Source organism: Electrophorus electricus, chromosome 14 (genome assembly GCF_013358815.1).
Source record: "Electrophorus electricus isolate fEleEle1 chromosome 14, fEleEle1.pri, whole genome shotgun sequence".
In the NCBI taxonomy this organism is placed as follows: Eukaryota; Metazoa; Chordata; class Actinopteri; order Gymnotiformes; family Gymnotidae; genus Electrophorus; species Electrophorus electricus.
The window spans coordinates 16,049,082-16,066,366 of NC_049548.1; the positions used below are offsets into that span (position 1 = coordinate 16,049,082).

A 17,285-nucleotide genomic window follows, 5' to 3' on the forward strand; every position below is an offset into this window, starting at 1 on the left:
CCACAGAGATAGATATGCCTGATTATTTCAGCAAACAACCAAAAATGTATATTAAATTACACATTTGAAATACGAGTCGCATTTTCCCTAACCCTTCCAGTCATAAAACTGCAATTTCCTTTGCTTTTAAGTTTTTATTTTTATAGTGAAAATGCTGTTTTGAATTGATCCTTTAAGTATCTGAACTGGAATGACTTTGGTGCTGTGAAAGGCCTCTCTAGGAACGTTTGCATTGCCCAGTACATAACTGCTGTGCTTTACATAATTTCTGTGGTATTTATCTAGAATGCTGTTATCTGTGGAGAAGGTGCTACCCAGGCAACACTTGGGGTTATAATGTCCACCCCCCACATGCTTGTCTTAATTAACATAACCCACAAGTGCAACAAATGCTCGTATGATTTCAACATTTATTTTTAAATCCCCTTTTTACTACAACTGAACTGATTAAAATTTTCAATTTAATTTAGACTGGAGCAAATTAAATCCCTTGAGCATTTGATAAAAGGCAAGACCTTACCCACGAGATTGAACCGAACCACATGTCATACCTGCTCAAAAGCACACAATCGAGTCAATGCTGACAAGGCTGGCTGAGCCAGTTACCTTGTTAAGCCTTAGCACTGTGCTAAGAAACACACTATCAACTGAACCTATACACTGGTCTTAGTCACAAGTCAGAAATAATTGCTAAACTCTCCAGTGCTGCAAAGATACAAATTTGTATAGGACTTAACAAGTGGAAAGGGATGTGTAGCTCCTCCCATTGCAGACTCCTGTCACAAACACTGCATTTAGCACCCTACTATTAGTAAAGGTGAGAAATGTGCAAGACCTGCATTAGTTTAAGATGTAAAGGGTGATTTTTGTAGAATTTAGTTTTCAGTGAAATGAAAAGGCAGGTACTGAGAAATATTTTTGAACAAAGAAGTCCTGTAATTTTATTGTTATGGGCATAAATGGAGTAGAGGGTTCTCCACTTCAACATTGATAAATAAAACACTGACAAAACAGGTTTGGTTTTTATGGGTGCGCTGTGAAAGAAAGAACCAAATTATCATTTCAGACACGTTTATGTTTTTGTCCAATATAGTCCATACTCAGTAGATTGACCTTCTTCCTGATGATGGTTTCTCAATGTTTACAAGAGGCAAAGCTGTGCTTGGTGCAGTGGCCTCAGGAGTAGGAAGATGTCTTGCTACCAACATCATCTTCTTGTGTTCCCATACTCTAAAGCAGCAGAAGGAAAGAGACAAAACGTGTCATTTGAGCGAAAACCACTAATAACATTGATTTTGCCTACTGGCTGCCACAACACATATAAAACACATGAAAAACATGTTTGGTGTAAGAATATTGTATTTCCCCATTAAAGTATTATACAAGTTGGTAGAGTGTGTGTGTTTTTGCAATGTTGGGAATTATAATTTTTGATAGGATGTGGCAGGAATACTTTGTACCTTTTGCACAAACTGGGGATTGACGGTAATCTCCTGATCCATGGCCTTTAGTTTCTCATCTAACTCTATACACTTCAGCATCTGTGAGAAAGGTAAAGAGAGAGAAAGAGAAAGATTGTAGCCACCAGTGTAATCTCAACCTTAATATCTTAGAAAGGGAAATCAAAATCTCCCACAAAAGGGAGGCATAAAAATAACAATGTGTGAGAATCTTGCTGTGGTTCCACCTAATTGCTTATGAAGAACATTGATACCAAATACTAACAGTATATTCAGTAGTAAGTACTAAGTGGTATCAGCCAACTTGTTTTAAGGTCTTCTAAATTGTCTTGCACTCTTCAAAAGCTGTTTTGCTTTAATAGGTTTTGCCATTATTGTTTTGGCATTATGTGACTAACAGCCACAGCCACCCTAGCGATCAGTTTCCATTGCATGTCTAATTTTAATCTAGACCAATCCACATCCTCTTATTTACTGATAATGAAACTGATGCACCCCAGTGGTAAGGAGTGAAGCTTAAAGAAAAAAATGTTGCTCAATGTCATGTGGCAAAAGCCAGTCAGAATGCCTGAAAGAACGAAGTGCCCGACTGAATCTCACACTGGAGAAGCTGAAGAAAGACAGACAATGAAACCTCAAGGGTCTCCTACTGACTGTCCTGAGTTTCTCATTTGGACTTGAATTTGCACATATTAATCCATTATTCTGATTATAGTTACAAGTATCGGGATCAGTCTGTGCTAGTCTAGTTTTACCATACACTAGTTTGCATCCTCTCTAGACTGGCAGTACAGTGTCATTACAAACCTCTTGGTCAATTTTGTGAAGCATTGCGGGGTTGTTGTATTTCTCGGGGTTGTCATGGAAACAGACCATGCCGTCTTTCTGGTTGATACTGGCATAAATCTCTCCATCTTCGATCTGTGGGGAGGAGTGGGATAGTTCAGCGAACAATGTTCATGAAACCAAAAATGAATATATAAAAAATAAATACTGCCATTGCCTTTAGTCACTGGCTTTTAAAAAATCTGTTTATGATTCTGAAACTATTCAAGAACTGGTCTGTGAAAACCAGCTGATTATAGGACATTCTGGTCTGTGGTGACGGGACTACTGGCTTACCATGTGCAGGACGTATTTCTCAGCCTCCTGAGGGCCGGAGAGCTGTACTCGGCTAGCCATGTCTTGCAAGGACAACGTCAGGAAGGTCTGTGGAACAGAGGCAAACCACAACTTAGAACCTGTTTTATAAAACCCTACTCCTTAATTACATCATCACCTAAAACCAAAACTGCGATGCTTCACTAGGAGTGCCGCGAACCAAAATGCGCGTTTGGGCAGGGAGCGTCTTGTCCGCTCTGTGGCTCTCCCCCCATTAAGCCGCACAGCTCAGCGGAGAGGTGCTTATCAGAGACCTTGGTTAGCCTCTGGATGTTCTTCTTATAGAGCGAGGAGAGGCACTGCTTGACCAGGCCCGCATTGCTGTCACGCGCAAAAGTCTCGCTGTGCTTGTTGACCAGGCTGCGCAGTTCGGCAGGGTTGTTCGTGCTGTACACCTGCGCCAGCTCGTGATAAATATTACTTAGGGGCTGCAGACACAAGGACACAGATATTACACATACCAGATTACTAAAATGCCTCTGGACAGAAAGCATGGGACCAAATTAAATGAACAGAAGTTAAATGAACAGGAGTTCAGAAATGATATGTATAAGAAAGCAACAATAATACAATGATCACTGCATTGTTATTAGAGGTACTAAAAGTAGTATTATTAAATATTAGTATCATTAGGCATTCTGCATTTCCCAGGAGTCCACTGGAGCTTTAGCTCATATCTTTACCTTTATGAACCTGCCCACAATCTGTGACGTGTATTTAGGGAGTTGCTGGACCTTCCCGTGGAGGATGAGGGAGACCAGAATGTATTTCTTGTAAGCCTCTAGCATGATGTGACTAACTGCCATAGCTGGAGTGGTTATTGCCTGTAGGGAAAAGAACACTAAGGCATTAGTGCTGCGAAATGTTTAAAAAAATAATAATTTTAAACTAATAAATCATTGTGGACGTAATAAGGCTTGGAAACGACTAGAAAAGACAGGAGACACAGAAGGACGCTGTAAAAGAAGCACTGCTTTGACCTGCTCAAAAAAATAGAGTGCCCGTTCAAAGTTCTTCAGACCCGTGTAGATCATGCCGCCGTAATAGTAGTAGCAGAGGAAGTGCTTGGCGTCGTAGGCTCCGTTTTCTTTGCAGATATCCATCATGTCCAGCTCCAGGAATGGGACCGCAGGCTTGAAGCACTTTGCCAGCAGGCATAACTGCCAAGGTGCACATTTCCCAATGTTAATCCTTCTCATTAGAGCTATAACATTGTTATTAAGGTGTACCTGACATGCTATAATAAGGCACTTAAATTAGTCTTACAAATTAGAGACTGTTAGTTTCAGAATAATCACTTTAGTGGTATTGGTCTGGTAAGGAAATGTGAAATAAATCTGGATTTATTTGGAGCTACTGATTTTCATTTAAATAAAATGTTGCAGAACTATTATATCTTGTCATGACAGATAAAGATATATAACAATAAAAATGCTTCAAATTTTCAGAATTTTATCAAGAATCATGGCAACTTTGTTGATAATATGTAATTAATATTGTAGCTCTTAAAATTTGAAAAGTGCATCTTTCTAAATTGCAACTTCACTAGGGAATCAATTGTTCAGCCCTAAATGTATAAAATAGACGAGATCAAGCATTTTAGGAAAATCTCAAACTGTGTGACTACCCTGTGAATGTCATGATAAAATTTTCCATTACCTACCTGACACAGGTCAGCATGAACTGAGGTAAGTTGGTTTGTGTTAATCTGCATTTTGTCTATTGCCTGTTTGAGTATACTTATGCCTCGCAAGGGCTGTAGGAGCAAAAGACATAAATGGATATTAGACTTCAGCACACCTTGTTATTTTATTCCACAGCTTCTCCTTACCCCCCCCCCCCCCCCCCCCCCCCCCACCCTCAATATATGAATAAAGATTCTGCCCTGCAGAGCTGTGGAATTATACTGCAAACTTGTTCCCACTGCACTTACTGCAGCAAATCAAACCATCCTATATGCACATCATGCTCCAGCACTGGCAGTAATAAACATGCATATTTTAATCAAAAATGGATGACCATGCATTACTGACAACATTCTACATCTGGGCAGTCTTTTCCTCTAAGGGCCATTGAGGATACAGGTTTATGCACTAACCAAGCATGACACCAGATATAAAATAAGCCCAACTACCCCTGTTCTAAAATATTACACACATTTATAGATAAATAAATAAGTTCATGAAAATTAAATAAAGAAATAGACAAACAACAAGGTTATTTTGGAATGGAAAAACCCGTTGGTCAACTCTTGGTTATGTGGCTAACTATGACATGCTGACTGACTCCATCAGGTTCCTGGTTAACTTCAGCAGTGTGTGAGTGAAATCCCCCTTACCTGCTTCCTCTCTACGAGGGCATTAGTCAGCTGATGGCAGAGCCCAGCAACTGAAAAGAAACCGAGAGATCAGCGGCTGTGAGCCTAGTGGACATTTGAGATATGTGCAATTATTAGTTATTTACAGAAGCATGCAATCTACATTTACCTAACTAAATCCCCAACAATGTAGATCACAAGGACATCTGAAAGGCAGTGATTATGAAGGCAGGGACACTTTTACTAATTATCTCATGAACTTACTCACTTAGTACAGAATCCAGCATGGAAGTGCATGCTTTCAGAATCAAATAGTTAGTCTAAATATAGAGATTTGACTGCAGAAGTCTATAAAGTCTGTAAACTCACAAGTGTCTGTCGCGTAGCGAATGTGCTCTCCATTGCAAGTGCTGATGAAGAGTTGGACTTGGGAAAACAATGTCTCAAAGTCAGGGATGTTTGGCATGGAGAACTTCACAAACCTAGAACAGCAAAACACAGTATGAAGTGGTACAGAGCAGTATTTCCCCAATCCCAGCCATTAACAGCTGAGAATATAGCCCTGTTCTCACACACCTGCTTCAGCTCAGCAGATAATTATTTTTAGTATAACAGTACAGTACAAATTGAACATTTATCAATTGTTTGCATCAGTTACATTTGGTCGTACATGCATGCCAGGTAATAAGCATAATGCCTAAAATGACTTGGTATCTAGGTAATTTGTTTGAATCACGTTTATACCAAAACAAGGTCGGTTGGTTTGACACTCATTCTGGGACAGTGACTTACAGCACAGCCAGCACCCCAAGGGAGTGCTCTTGGATGTCCAGTGCTCCTAAGACAGTGTCTAAGTGGGAGAGGTTCTTAGCCAACAGTTCCCCACTCTTGTTGATCAGTTCACATAGCTGAGTCATCTGACCTGCAATTCCAGACCACAGCACAGAGAATAGAGTCAAACATGAAAATGTTACATTCAGGGGAAAAAAGTAATTCTCAGAGATGGAACTTGTATGTCAAAAACATGTCAGAGTCCCTGGCAGTAACTCATGCTGCTTTAAATCTGAACAGTGGAGCAAAATCAGCAGTGAATTAAAGGGCCTCTGGCATAAAGGATGCTTGCCATAGCTACACAGTATACGAACGTAACGCCAACTTTTGTTTTTCAATGGTATACTCCCACGAGAAACAGTGTCATGGGGGCTGCCAGGGCCCGCTCCCCATATATCTTAGCTAGCTAGGGTTAACACTGTTGCTGGGTAGTGTAATGAGGACTTTCTCTGTGGGCAGTTCACGAGTATTCTTCAGCAGACTTCATCCAATCATGTAGCTTCAGAAGTGTGTAACAATATGCCTTGGCTAGCTAGCGAAGGCTAATCGTTAGCTTCGCTTTGGAATTGCACTAGCTGGCCAGTAATCTTAGCTGGACAGCAAGCCTGCGAGCTAGCGATTGCTAACGTTAGGTTTGTGAACCAAGTAATGAATTGGTGATGAAAACGCACAATCTCTCAGAGGTAATGCCAGTTTTGAAGCGCGCCCATTTCCAGTAACTGACTAATGTACCAAGTTAAGCAGATTCACAGACAGCTAACTAGCTAACTACCTAGCTAGCAAGCGTTTCGTGGTATCTTATTTTAAGCGCAGCTAGTCAGCTAGCTAGCTAACTAGCTACATGGCTAATCTTGATTGTTTGGATATCATGAGCTGTGTCCATACCTTGAGCAGATAGTTGCCGCACATTGTTCACGAATTGCTCCAATGCTGAAGCCATGATTCTGCAAGTTTGTGAACAGGCCTCTCTCACTAGTTTTCATTCAAATGTCAGAAGTATCTACTAGCTAAACTGAGAAGGTGGGCCAGAGAGGGTTTGGGGCCTCGGCCGCCACCAACAGCAACCTAACTATCGCGAGAGTTTGGCGTGACAACTCGTTCACGAGATTTGCGGGTAGATTTAAAGGAGGCATTTTTTTGTGTCATATTCTATGATGTCTATAATTGTGTCTATATCACCACGATGTAAGTATGTTTATATACGTCCAACCTTTTGGGGATTAAAAACTAAATTGTAAGGTTTGAGGGTAAAAAGATTAAACTTACTTATGTGTAGTTTTATGAATATATGTTCGATCATTTCTTTGGTGCAATAAAAATATTGCTCCTGAAATGAAGTAATTATTGTACGTCTCTTCACATTAACTATATCATTACCGTTACTCTCTCCATAATGGTACTGCGACTCCTTAAATCGTACAGGATTTTTTTTTCATCAAACACTTCCGGTATAAAAGGCACATTGCAGCAAAGATGTTTACCTCATGAAGATAGCCTACAGACTACATTGTTTGTTGCCTGAAGGTGCACGGCTACAATGCTCTGCACTGGTTGCACAAAGGCATCTTAATTAATAACTGCTATAAAACAATGCAAATGATAAGCCTAATAATGTGCTATTTGACTTACAAAAATCCTGTGTATCACTGTAACACTAGAGTTGGTTAGAGTTGCATTTTGATACTAATTTAGGAGTGAGAAAAACATTGTGCATATGTGCCATATTACCCTACATATTATTTTAAAATATTGCAACAACCAAACCAGCACACGTCTGAAAATGCATAAGATTGTGTTGTCGAAATTTTTGTTTCTTGATTGTTTATGGTCCGGAGATTTCCATCTGCTATTTCTGTCCTTGACCCCACTCATATTCTTTTTAGAATGAACCTGGCCAATTTTTGGATGATAGGCCAGAATGTAATGATAAAATTGATCTTAAGCATAAACATCCTCTTATTCCTGTCTGGGGAATTCTCAGGTAAAGGTGTCGCCTACGCTTCATGAATTTAATCCAGCATTATGTGTTGTGGCTAAAATAGCCTCCTATTTGAAATAGACTCCTCTTTGTACTCACAGTGTTTAACAGATTCATTTTAAATCTTGCTTGGCTGCATAACATATAACAAGAAATAATAATGTAATGCCACATGACTATCTTAAAACACTAATATCACCAATAGGAGTGTGATAGGGTAAACGAGGGGTTGTCACTAGAATAGATATGATCTGCATATTTGGAAACAACTTTGTAATTGCTAATCTAATAGCAGACAAGCAAGAGTCTGCTTCACTGAGGCAAGAGGAAAACAAGACGGGTTTGAATGCTGTGTGGGCTATGAATGCTGTGTGATTCTCACAGCTTGGCTTCTTCTAAGTGGGGAATAAGGAATTTTCCAACATGGGATATACAATACACAATAGCCTATGGTTAGTGTGGTGGGTCTCATCTCCAATGACATAATGGCATATCGGGAGGAAGTCAGTGAGCTTCAGGAAGTGGAAGGGAAATCACATGCCCATCACCATCAATGGGACTCCCATGGACAGGGTCAGTTCCTTTAGGTTTTTTGGCATCCACATCTCTGAGGACTTCACATAGACAGAGTACTCAAATAAGACAGTGAGGAAAGCACAACAGCTATTTCCTCAGACATCTAAAGAGTTTCAGCATGAGCCCCCCCCCCCCCCCCCCCCGCCATGTCCTCAAAATATTACACATCTGTGATGCGTCCAGTCAGGATGTCACTGAAAGCAACCTGACTAGACGCATCACAGCCTAGAATGGGAGCTGCAATACCGAATATCGCAAAGTGCTGCAGAGAGTAGTGCTCAGTGCTCAAAGGATCGCAGGGGTTGAGCCTCCCTCCCTCCAGGACATCTATGCAGAGCACTGCCTGAGGAGTGAGAGGAAAGTCATCCAAGCCATGCCATCTTCTCTCTGCTCCCATCGGGCAGATACTGCAGTATGTATGTTATGACAGTATGTTCCACCAGGCCATCAGGCTGCCAGATAGACACCAACACCAATATCACTGATCCACTCATGCACCCATACAAATTCACACGCTGCTTATGTACAGTCTAGATTATTTATTATTATAATCACTACACTTTTATGTATATTCTGTGTATTGCACATTGTCTATTGCATGGAATGATCAATGTCTTGTCTTTTGTATTATACAGTGTCTATCACACAGCATTTATCGTAGCATCTACTGTACTGTTTATTGTAATGTCTTTTGTATTTTTGCACATCTTGTATATTTCTTGTATATCTGCCATATATTATAGATATTATATTGTGTGTTAACTATGCTGTATAGGTTTTCAGTCACACGCACACCATATAGTGACATAATAAAAGGGATTTGATAGACGGTGAACACTAAGTTATGCAGGAATGTACAAATGCATTAAAGATGCATAATGTGTAACGCTCATGGACAGAAATGTTCAGTAATCTTATTCATATTTCACTTATAGTGTCTGTACAGTGTCTGTACTTTTGTCTGGTGTCTCACTGAAAATCTTGACAACCCACGGAAGGGTAACATCTTTCCATTGGTAGATTATCTTGGGGTGGGATGATCAATATTCGGCTAGTTAGCTAGCTAGCAACCAATTAAGTAAGCATAGCGAGGTGTTTGAAAATCTGGCTAGCTAACTTTGAAGGTGTAATGCTCTAAAATGCTATAAGGCTTAAGTGACGACCAAATGCACCTACCCAATGTGTAAGAATGTGTATAACGCATAGAACGAATGCGCTAATATAAACAAAGTCTACAAATACAGTGCTCCAGGGAGGGAAACGGCGAGAGCTCGACACCTTTGCCATCCCGCAATGACATAACCGGTACAGTCTACCGTCGTAATGATTTGATTTGCTGTAATTAACAAAATACTAAAACAAACGGCAGGCGTGGATAAAAACCATAAACCAACAGCAAGGTGAATGGCTTCACAAAGGGTATCCTAGTAAAGAAAAAAAGAATAGAAAATGCAAAAAGCCATCTCGCTAACTCGACAAAATGTGTACGCTACCGGTCACAAAAGCTTTGACGGAAAACACTGAAAGAAAACAGGATTATTAAAACAACACAGGACCGGTTCAGTGGACCTTCACTGCCGACAGCAATGACTTTACAGCTCTCAAGGATTTTACATTTGCTTGGGAGAGCGACTGTATACTCTCAACACAGGTGCTGTGCGGAAATGTCCACCAACACGAGGCTACGCGTCCTTGTTGATATGGACGGTGTCATTGCAGATTTTGAGGAGGGATTTTTAAGGAAATACAGAGAAAGGTATCCAAATGAACCGTACATTACTTTAGAGGATCGAAGAGGATTTTGGGTATCGACACAGTACGGGGAGCTAAGGAGTGACCTTTGTGTAAGTGGTTTCTTTTATATTTGAATCATTAGGTACCTAATAGACCTTGGCGTTAGATATTATATTCTTTCCATGAAACCGATTTAAGGACTAACAAGAATTTCAGCAATTAACGCAAATACACAAAACGTATGTGGATGCCTGCAGGAGAAAGCCATAAGCATTTGGGAATCAAATAACTTCTTTCTCGAGCTAAAGCCTGTCCCAGGAGCCCTGGAGGCTGTCAAAGAGATGTCCAAAATGGAGAAGTAAGCACAAAACAGAATGACTTCATAATTTAACTCATTAAAAATACAATATATTAAATGTAATAATGGCATTACTGTATAGATTGCACAATGTAGTCTAAATCTCTTAACACTAATCTTTTTCAACCAGTACAGATGTCTTCATTTGCACCAGTCCAATAAAACATTACAAGTACTGTCCATATGAAAAGGTAGGTTACACTTTCTATTGAGTTTCTTAGTTAAAAATGAGAAGAAGCAAAAAAAAAAAAGGCTGTACTGTGCAGTATTAGAAGTACTGGTTTGCATGTGTGTGTGTGTGTGTGTACACGTATCTAGTATGCATGGGTAGAGAAGCACCTGGGACCTGACTTCCTGGAGCAGATCATTCTGACCAGAGACAAGACTGTAGTGACCGGGGACATCCTGATTGACGACAAGCCAGACATCCTAGGTAAGACCACCGTCTTCACCTTCACTAACCTGGAACAGGTCGGCACATGTTCAGATGAGTAGCCCGTCATGTTTTTCCTCTATTGTCTTGTAATGACCACCTTCCAGGTGTGGAGCCGACCCCGAGCTGGGAACACGTCCTCTTCACTGCCTGCCACAACAAGCACCTGACCACCATTCCCACCCAGAGACGGCTGCTATCCTGGGCTGACGACTGGAGGGCCACCCTGGAGAGCAAGCGCCAGTGAGCCCCCTGTGCCAGTCTCGCACAGACTACCTCCTCACCACAGCTCGGCTACCTGTGGACCAGCGAGCTGACTCCAGTAGGGGCTTCAGGGGTGTGCAGAGTCTGAACCAGTGTTATAGGTCCAAGTTTAAAGCATGAGGGTTCACTTGCAAGACGTTACGTTGGTAAACAGGGGATGTGATGTAGGTAAGACCCACTATTTGAAGATGTTTAGTTGTCTCAGTTATAAGATTTAATACTGCCTCACAATTCCTGTGAAAATATTCCTTACATTTTAATTAGTCAATTAATAGTTAATCCTTATTCTTCATATATGTTTGGGATTCAGAGTTTATAGTTGGCATGAACTGTCTCAAACCTGCCTGATTTTAGCAAATACACTGTAATGTCACAGGGAAAAGTGGGGAAGATCCTTTCACTCTAGAGCTCTAGACACGGTACTTTCACTCTAGACCTCTAGACACGGTACTTTCACTCTAGAGCTCTAGACACGGTACTTTCACTCTAGACCTGGTAACGCACAAATACGGTAACGCACAATAACGCACAAAGACCTGGTAACACACTCTCAGTAGGAAAATGTTTATTTTTGTCAGTTTATATACAGTTGTGGACTGTACAATGGAATATGTAAAAGATGTCTGTTTCATGTAAGGTCCATATTATTTTAGCTGTTCATTTTTCACACTATTTGTGATATGTTCATTTGATGATGCCCATTCTATAGTTTCATTTTTTAACAATGAGAAACTAACCTCAGGTTTTATCAAGAATTTTTTTGTTTGTTTGTTTTGTTTTATTTAGATTTTTTAAGATTTACTTTTGCCGCAGTGCTGAATGTTACCACTGGGAGGAAACCATAGCACAGTGGTGGAAACCTTTTATCGTTACCCGGAAGTGTTTTTTTTTTTTTTTTAATTTTATTTATGTATTTATTTTTCCCCATTTGCTTTTCAAACATGTTGAAACACTGAATTCACTTTTAATTTGCGTTGCTGCTACTTCTCTGTGGTTTAATTCAGCATTGCTTTTCACCTGTGTCAATGGTTTTCTTAGCATTTTACATGTGATGTCCTTGTCTAGTTGGTGGTGTGGTTAATCATCATTGATGGTGCTGCTAGCTCTGCCATTTGGTCGAACCTGGAGATTTCAGGAGCTCTTAGACTGCATGGGGCTTTTAGACTGAAAACGCCTAGAATATGCTACACCCACAGGCATGTGTTGCCAAATTAATGCTATAAATATTGCCAGAGTTATCTTTTGTAACCCCCCCTTCCTTTACCAAATTTATAAATCTTAAGTTAGATGGATGTAACGTTTGGTTAATACTATGAAGTAGACACTTATTTTATCTTTTCTTCTAAAAATAACTACGCTTATTAGTTTTTATGTTCTAAGCTGGACTAATTATGATGGAGAATGTTTAGGTTAAAAAATGGGAGATGACAGGTTTATGAGAGACTGATGACTGCGCGGGGGAGACTGACCAGTCCGTGATGCAGTGCAAAATGTCAAACACGTTCAAACAATTAAAATACGATAACAATTGCCATATTCATATTTTACAAAGAGCAATTTAAGCCTGGATAGAGTTACGGTAAAACCCATCCCCGCATTGTTTTAACACTAGTTTATTCATATCTTAGAGAAACATGGACTGCTCCTGCCCTTACCATTGCCACTGCTGAAGATAAGCTCGTGGTTTGGCGTTCTGGTGTAAGCGCCACGCGGTCCGTTTGTCACGCGTTTACAGCTGCAGCAACTGGTCTGAGCCGCGAGGCGTGACTCATCCCGTTAGAGATGCGCGTGCATAGCTCCAGGAAAAATACGTCGACATAGACGCGCAGTAAAGCATATAACTACAGTTTTTAATAAAGTGTGCAATCGGTTTGCATGTGATTTATGCTCTTGTTCATTTATTGTTTTGTGTGTGCGTGCATGCATGTGTTTTGACAGCTGAAATCCTTTTTTAGCTACATTTTATAATTCCAAGACTACGTAACAAAATATATAATAGATTAAAATGACGACTAGCATTTGTGTAACATGAATACATATGCCTGAGACTAATAAAGAACTTTGCATGGACTGACTAAAAATTCAGATACTATTTTCAAAGATATACCAAAGACATCAGAAGTGAAAAGTGATCGGGGCTGTTTCTACCCCCATTGAGGATGTAATTCTGATAGTGCCCACAAAGAGGAGCTGTGTCTCTGTGCAAAAGACAAACTAATTGAAAACAAATTTCGCTTCTTTCCGTTTTACTTCTATTTATATAAGAGCATATTCATTATTCATTATTCATAATTTAAGAGATAACATGTTAGAAAAAAGGGGAAATGTGTATTAAATCGTAGCTGAACTCAATAGCAGTTGAAGATACTCTGGATAGTAGAGGCAGTGTATAGACAATGCATATATTAAGGACAGTCTGACAGGATATTTCAGAGGGACTCTGTACCCTGTCACCTGAAGTCAGTTTTAAGGTCTTGCGAACATACATTCGATTTCCTATCTGAATAGCTCTCTGGAAAGAAGCAAGGCAAGATTCATAAATGTAAATGTTAACTCAAAGACAGACAACAAAAAGTTTCTTGTAATAAGTGAGTCTTCTTCTGTAACACGTTCAGACGGTTCATTCAGCTATAAGTACACACAGAGACATTAATTCTTCCACTAATTATTCCACTAATTCCCTGCTAAACGTAGTCTCTGTGCACATCACTAACCACACCTGAAATTATAGCTTTGTTTATCCACATGGCAGTGGTCTACATGTAAAACTATATCCAAAAATGAAGCATTATGATCAAGAGCCTAAAAAATGTTTAAATGCGGACTAGCATATGTAAGTCAATTAAGCTTGTGCCTGTACCAACACAGATACACTATACATTTATTTTGCCATGCAAGCAACAGGTTTGAGATCATGTTGGGTTATTGTTTTAATAGTACTAGTGTAGGTTAACTATAACATTACCTAGAATGTGACTAATTTGAGCATATAATTTTACGTTATGCATGCGTCTTATTACAGCTGTTAATGGTAATAAATGCTACTGACTAATAATACAAGTACATATGCTTCAACTTCATTTACATGGTATCCAACATTTCTCTCTCTTTTCCCCACTGGCGCATAATTTTGAAAAAGATTACACCGCTTCTGAAGGACTTTTGAATAAGGATATCAAGCAGAATTTGTTAAGAGAAACAGTGCCACCAGATGGATTAAAGCTTAACTGAGCTGCTTTTAAAGCACAGTTTCATTTTAGATATTTGTCCTGTGTGTCATGTGTATAAGATAAAAATCTTGAGTTTGCCTGGTCAAAACTTCTGGCAGTCAGATCCCCATTACTCAAACATACTTGTTAAATAAATATCCAGAATCCTCAAATCCCTTTTCTGAATCCTATATATGGAACTACCGCTACATAGTGAAGGTTTAGAGATTGATTGCTTTGTTCCCAGAAATGTTTCGTAATATTTACTGTATTCAGATTATGAAGTTTGTAGATTGAAGGCTAACTAACCTTTTGTTATGCTCTGCACCAGCCTTTCACCTGTGTATGCTATATATATATACATTGAATTACTAGTTGTAGTCACAACATCCTCATGCTATACTGGCTAGTGCGTAGGTCTTATTAGCTAGATATTCTAGATCTACTTAGACTCAGTGATGTAGGATGATTGATGTGCAGAAGACTTTGTACTCTGTTGTCTGACAATGTTTGCAGCTCCAGATCTAGTGCAAATTGTGCATGTAATAAACACTTTCCCCAGAAAGAAAACAATGCAGCATTTCCCCATTGTTCCTGGAAAAGTAATCCATCTCAGAATTTACAAAGCAGGAGCTTCCATCATAACAGGTGGACTGCAGGATAATTATTGTTATTGTTAACCTACAGGCTGTCAGTGTTTATGATGGGATTACTGATAAACTACAGGCTATTGGTGTTTACTATGAGGTTACTTTTTACCTACAGGCTAGTGTTGTTTACTATGGGATTCCTTTTAACCTACAGGGTATCGCTGCCTACCCTGGGGTTACTGTTAAATTACAGGCTATTGGTATTTAAAAGATGTACATTGGGTATGTCAGATATTGTTAAATCCTCTAAAATAGCAGACCTAACCATCTTGTAATTTAATATTGCCAATATTTAACTTTGATTTTGGATAAACCAAAATTAACCATTAATTTGTAAGGGATATGTCTTTAAAATGTGATACACTTTATTTAACTGCAATTAATTATGAAAACAAATGAAGTGTAATACATGAATAAAATAATATATGAATGAAGTATAAAAGTATCGCTACCACATTCCCCCTTTGATCATAATTAATCACTCAGGCATAAAACAAACTACATGTCTAATGAAATCAACAACAACAAAAAACTTAAAATGAGTAAAACAAAAACTTTATTTATGCTGCTACAAAAAACTGGTTAACTGATTAATCATAAAAAAACAAAGAAAAGTGTCAATATAAAATGGGTTACATATGTGCTCAATTAAAATAGTAATCACGCAAAAAGTACATAAAAATGTAGTAAAGCTAAGCGTAATGTTAATGAAATGAAGAGTCATGCAGTATAACATGGTGGATCAAAGTCATCTGGATATGGGATCCAGACTGGCTAACAGATAACGATCACTAGTTAACGTTCACACCAAAGTTCACACTTTTAGTAACGCTCTTACACAGAGTCATTTGGTTCCTTTTTCACAAAAAGTCTTCTTCTACTTTCATGAACATATGGCGATTACAGTTCCTAGGAATGCCGAAAAGATATTTCCAGGTGAAGCCAAACATCAGTTAATGGAGCAATGTTAGCGCTGGTAGATGTAGGAGGCGGGGTTTCCTGCCCTCCTGATGATGTTGAAGGAGGTGGGGTTTCCTGCCCTCCCGACGATGTTGCAGGAGGCAGGGTTCTCTGCCCTCCCGATGATGCTGCAGGAGGTGGGGTTCCCTGCCCTGGGTGTGCTGGGTGTGATAACAATGTGTCTCTCTCTGCTACTTTAACAGCCATCTATGTGGTCAGGAGAACTTGCCATGAGCCCAGCCCTCTTGGTTCCTTCCAGGTCTTTCTCTTGTAGCTCTTAACAACCACCCAATCTCCCTCCTGCAGGCTGTAATTAGCCGCTGGAGCCTCTCTAAGCAATGCTGCTTTCACCTGTGAATGCACAGACCTTTGCACAATTCAGATATATATGCAATAATTTTGTCTACAACATTCTGTAGGGATCCATCCTCAGGAGCCCTGTAAGGAAAAAGCTCAGGTATCTTCATTGGCATTTCATTCAGCACTTCATGAGGACTCAGACCTGTGTGACGGTTAGGCCGTTCACGTATATACATTAACACAATTGGCAGAGCCTGTACCCGGTTCATTCCTGTCTCTGCCATTACCTTGGACAATTTCTGCTTAATTGTCTTATTCAGCTTATCCACTGCACCCCCACTTTTTCGGTGGTAAGCGCAATTAGTTCTTAAATCCATTTGTATTGCTATGGTTAAATGAAAAATTAGCTTGGCCCTCAGCCAAAATGCAAAACGATCAAAGCAAAATGATCAGAAGCCTGAGCAGACAAAGAACTTGGTAAATGAAACGATTCCACCAGACCAGTAGTAGAAACAGTTGCCTATGATATAGAGGGAGTTCCATCAGAAAGCCTCAGACATGAGCCATCAACAAAGAAAATACAGGCAGGATTTGTGTCAGATATGTCAGTCAGGTCAGGTGTGAGTTTTGTAATTGTGTCCAACACAATAAGTCATGTGGCACACATTCAGTCTCATTAGGTAACAGAGTTTCTGGATTGTACATTGTGCAGTACACAATGTCAGAAGTGGGTTGTGAAATCTCAGCATAATCTTTGATCCTTGCATGACAGTAGTGTAATTTACCTAATGAAGTCATGACTTGTGCGTTAGTAACAGGTTTAAGCATGGAGAGGAAATTTGTGACTGATCAATAGAGCGTCTTTGTTCTGAATTAAATGTTAAATAAATATTTAACTGAACTTTGAAAGTTGCAGCTTGTCAGGTGAATGCTTCAGCAAGGAAACAGAACAGTGCCAGTGTATCTGTTTCACATGCCTCCCAGGATTCAGAAACTATCAATATGCCATCAATGTGAAGAATTATGGTGCTACTGCATGGAAGTACAAAGGTCT

At 39.6% G+C, this 17,285-nt stretch overlaps 2 protein-coding genes across 2 annotated transcripts; one reads left to right on the forward strand and one right to left on the reverse strand.

Annotated features, from left to right (window-relative positions):
* Positions 1 to 913: 913 nt before the first annotated feature.
* Positions 914 to 6,837, reverse strand: cops3 (COP9 signalosome subunit 3). The gene is made up of 12 exons (XM_027005071.2): positions 6,655 to 6,837; positions 5,731 to 5,860; positions 5,308 to 5,420; positions 4,960 to 5,009; positions 4,285 to 4,377; positions 3,602 to 3,781; positions 3,305 to 3,445; positions 2,876 to 3,049; positions 2,583 to 2,669; positions 2,268 to 2,381; positions 1,461 to 1,541; positions 914 to 1,230 (listed from the first exon to the last, which is right to left on the reverse strand). Exons 1-12 carry the CDS (start codon positions 6,707 to 6,709, stop codon positions 1,177 to 1,179), a joined length of 1,272 nt encoding a protein of 423 aa, XP_026860872.1. The 5' UTR covers positions 6,710 to 6,837; the 3' UTR covers positions 914 to 1,176.
* A 2,555-nt stretch (positions 6,838 to 9,392) lies between these two features.
* LOC113574287 (5'(3')-deoxyribonucleotidase, mitochondrial) lies at positions 9,393 to 13,182 on the forward strand. Its single transcript, XM_027005085.2, has 5 exons — positions 9,393 to 10,167; positions 10,315 to 10,415; positions 10,546 to 10,606; positions 10,734 to 10,848; positions 10,956 to 13,182. The coding sequence occupies exons 1-5, from the start codon at positions 9,910 to 9,912 to the stop codon at positions 11,093 to 11,095; spliced, it is 675 nt and encodes a 224-aa protein (XP_026860886.1). The 5' UTR covers positions 9,393 to 9,909; the 3' UTR covers positions 11,096 to 13,182.
* The last annotated feature ends 4,103 nt before the right edge of the window (positions 13,183 to 17,285 follow it).

Excerpts from the sequence above, each read along its gene's own strand:
- cops3 (XM_027005071.2), bottom strand. The coding sequence starts at position 6,709 with ATGGCTTCAGCATTGGAGCAATTCGTGAACAATGTGCGGCAACTATCT. Across the intron at positions 4,378-4,959 it reads CCCTCGTAGAGAGGAAGCAG|CCCTTGCGAGGCATAAGTAT; the intron begins GTAAGGGGGATT and ends TTGCTCCTACAG. Across the intron at positions 2,382-2,582 it reads AGAAATACGTCCTGCACATG|ATCGAAGATGGAGAGATTTA; the intron begins GTAAGCCAGTAG and ends TCCTCCCCACAG.
- LOC113574287 (XM_027005085.2), top strand. The coding sequence starts at position 9,910 with ATGACTTTACAGCTCTCAAGGATTTTACATTTGCTTGGGAGAGCGACT. Across the intron at positions 10,168-10,314 it reads AGCTAAGGAGTGACCTTTGT|GAGAAAGCCATAAGCATTTG; the intron begins GTAAGTGGTTTC and ends GGATGCCTGCAG. Across the intron at positions 10,849-10,955 it reads CGACAAGCCAGACATCCTAG|GTGTGGAGCCGACCCCGAGC; the intron begins GTAAGACCACCG and ends ACCACCTTCCAG.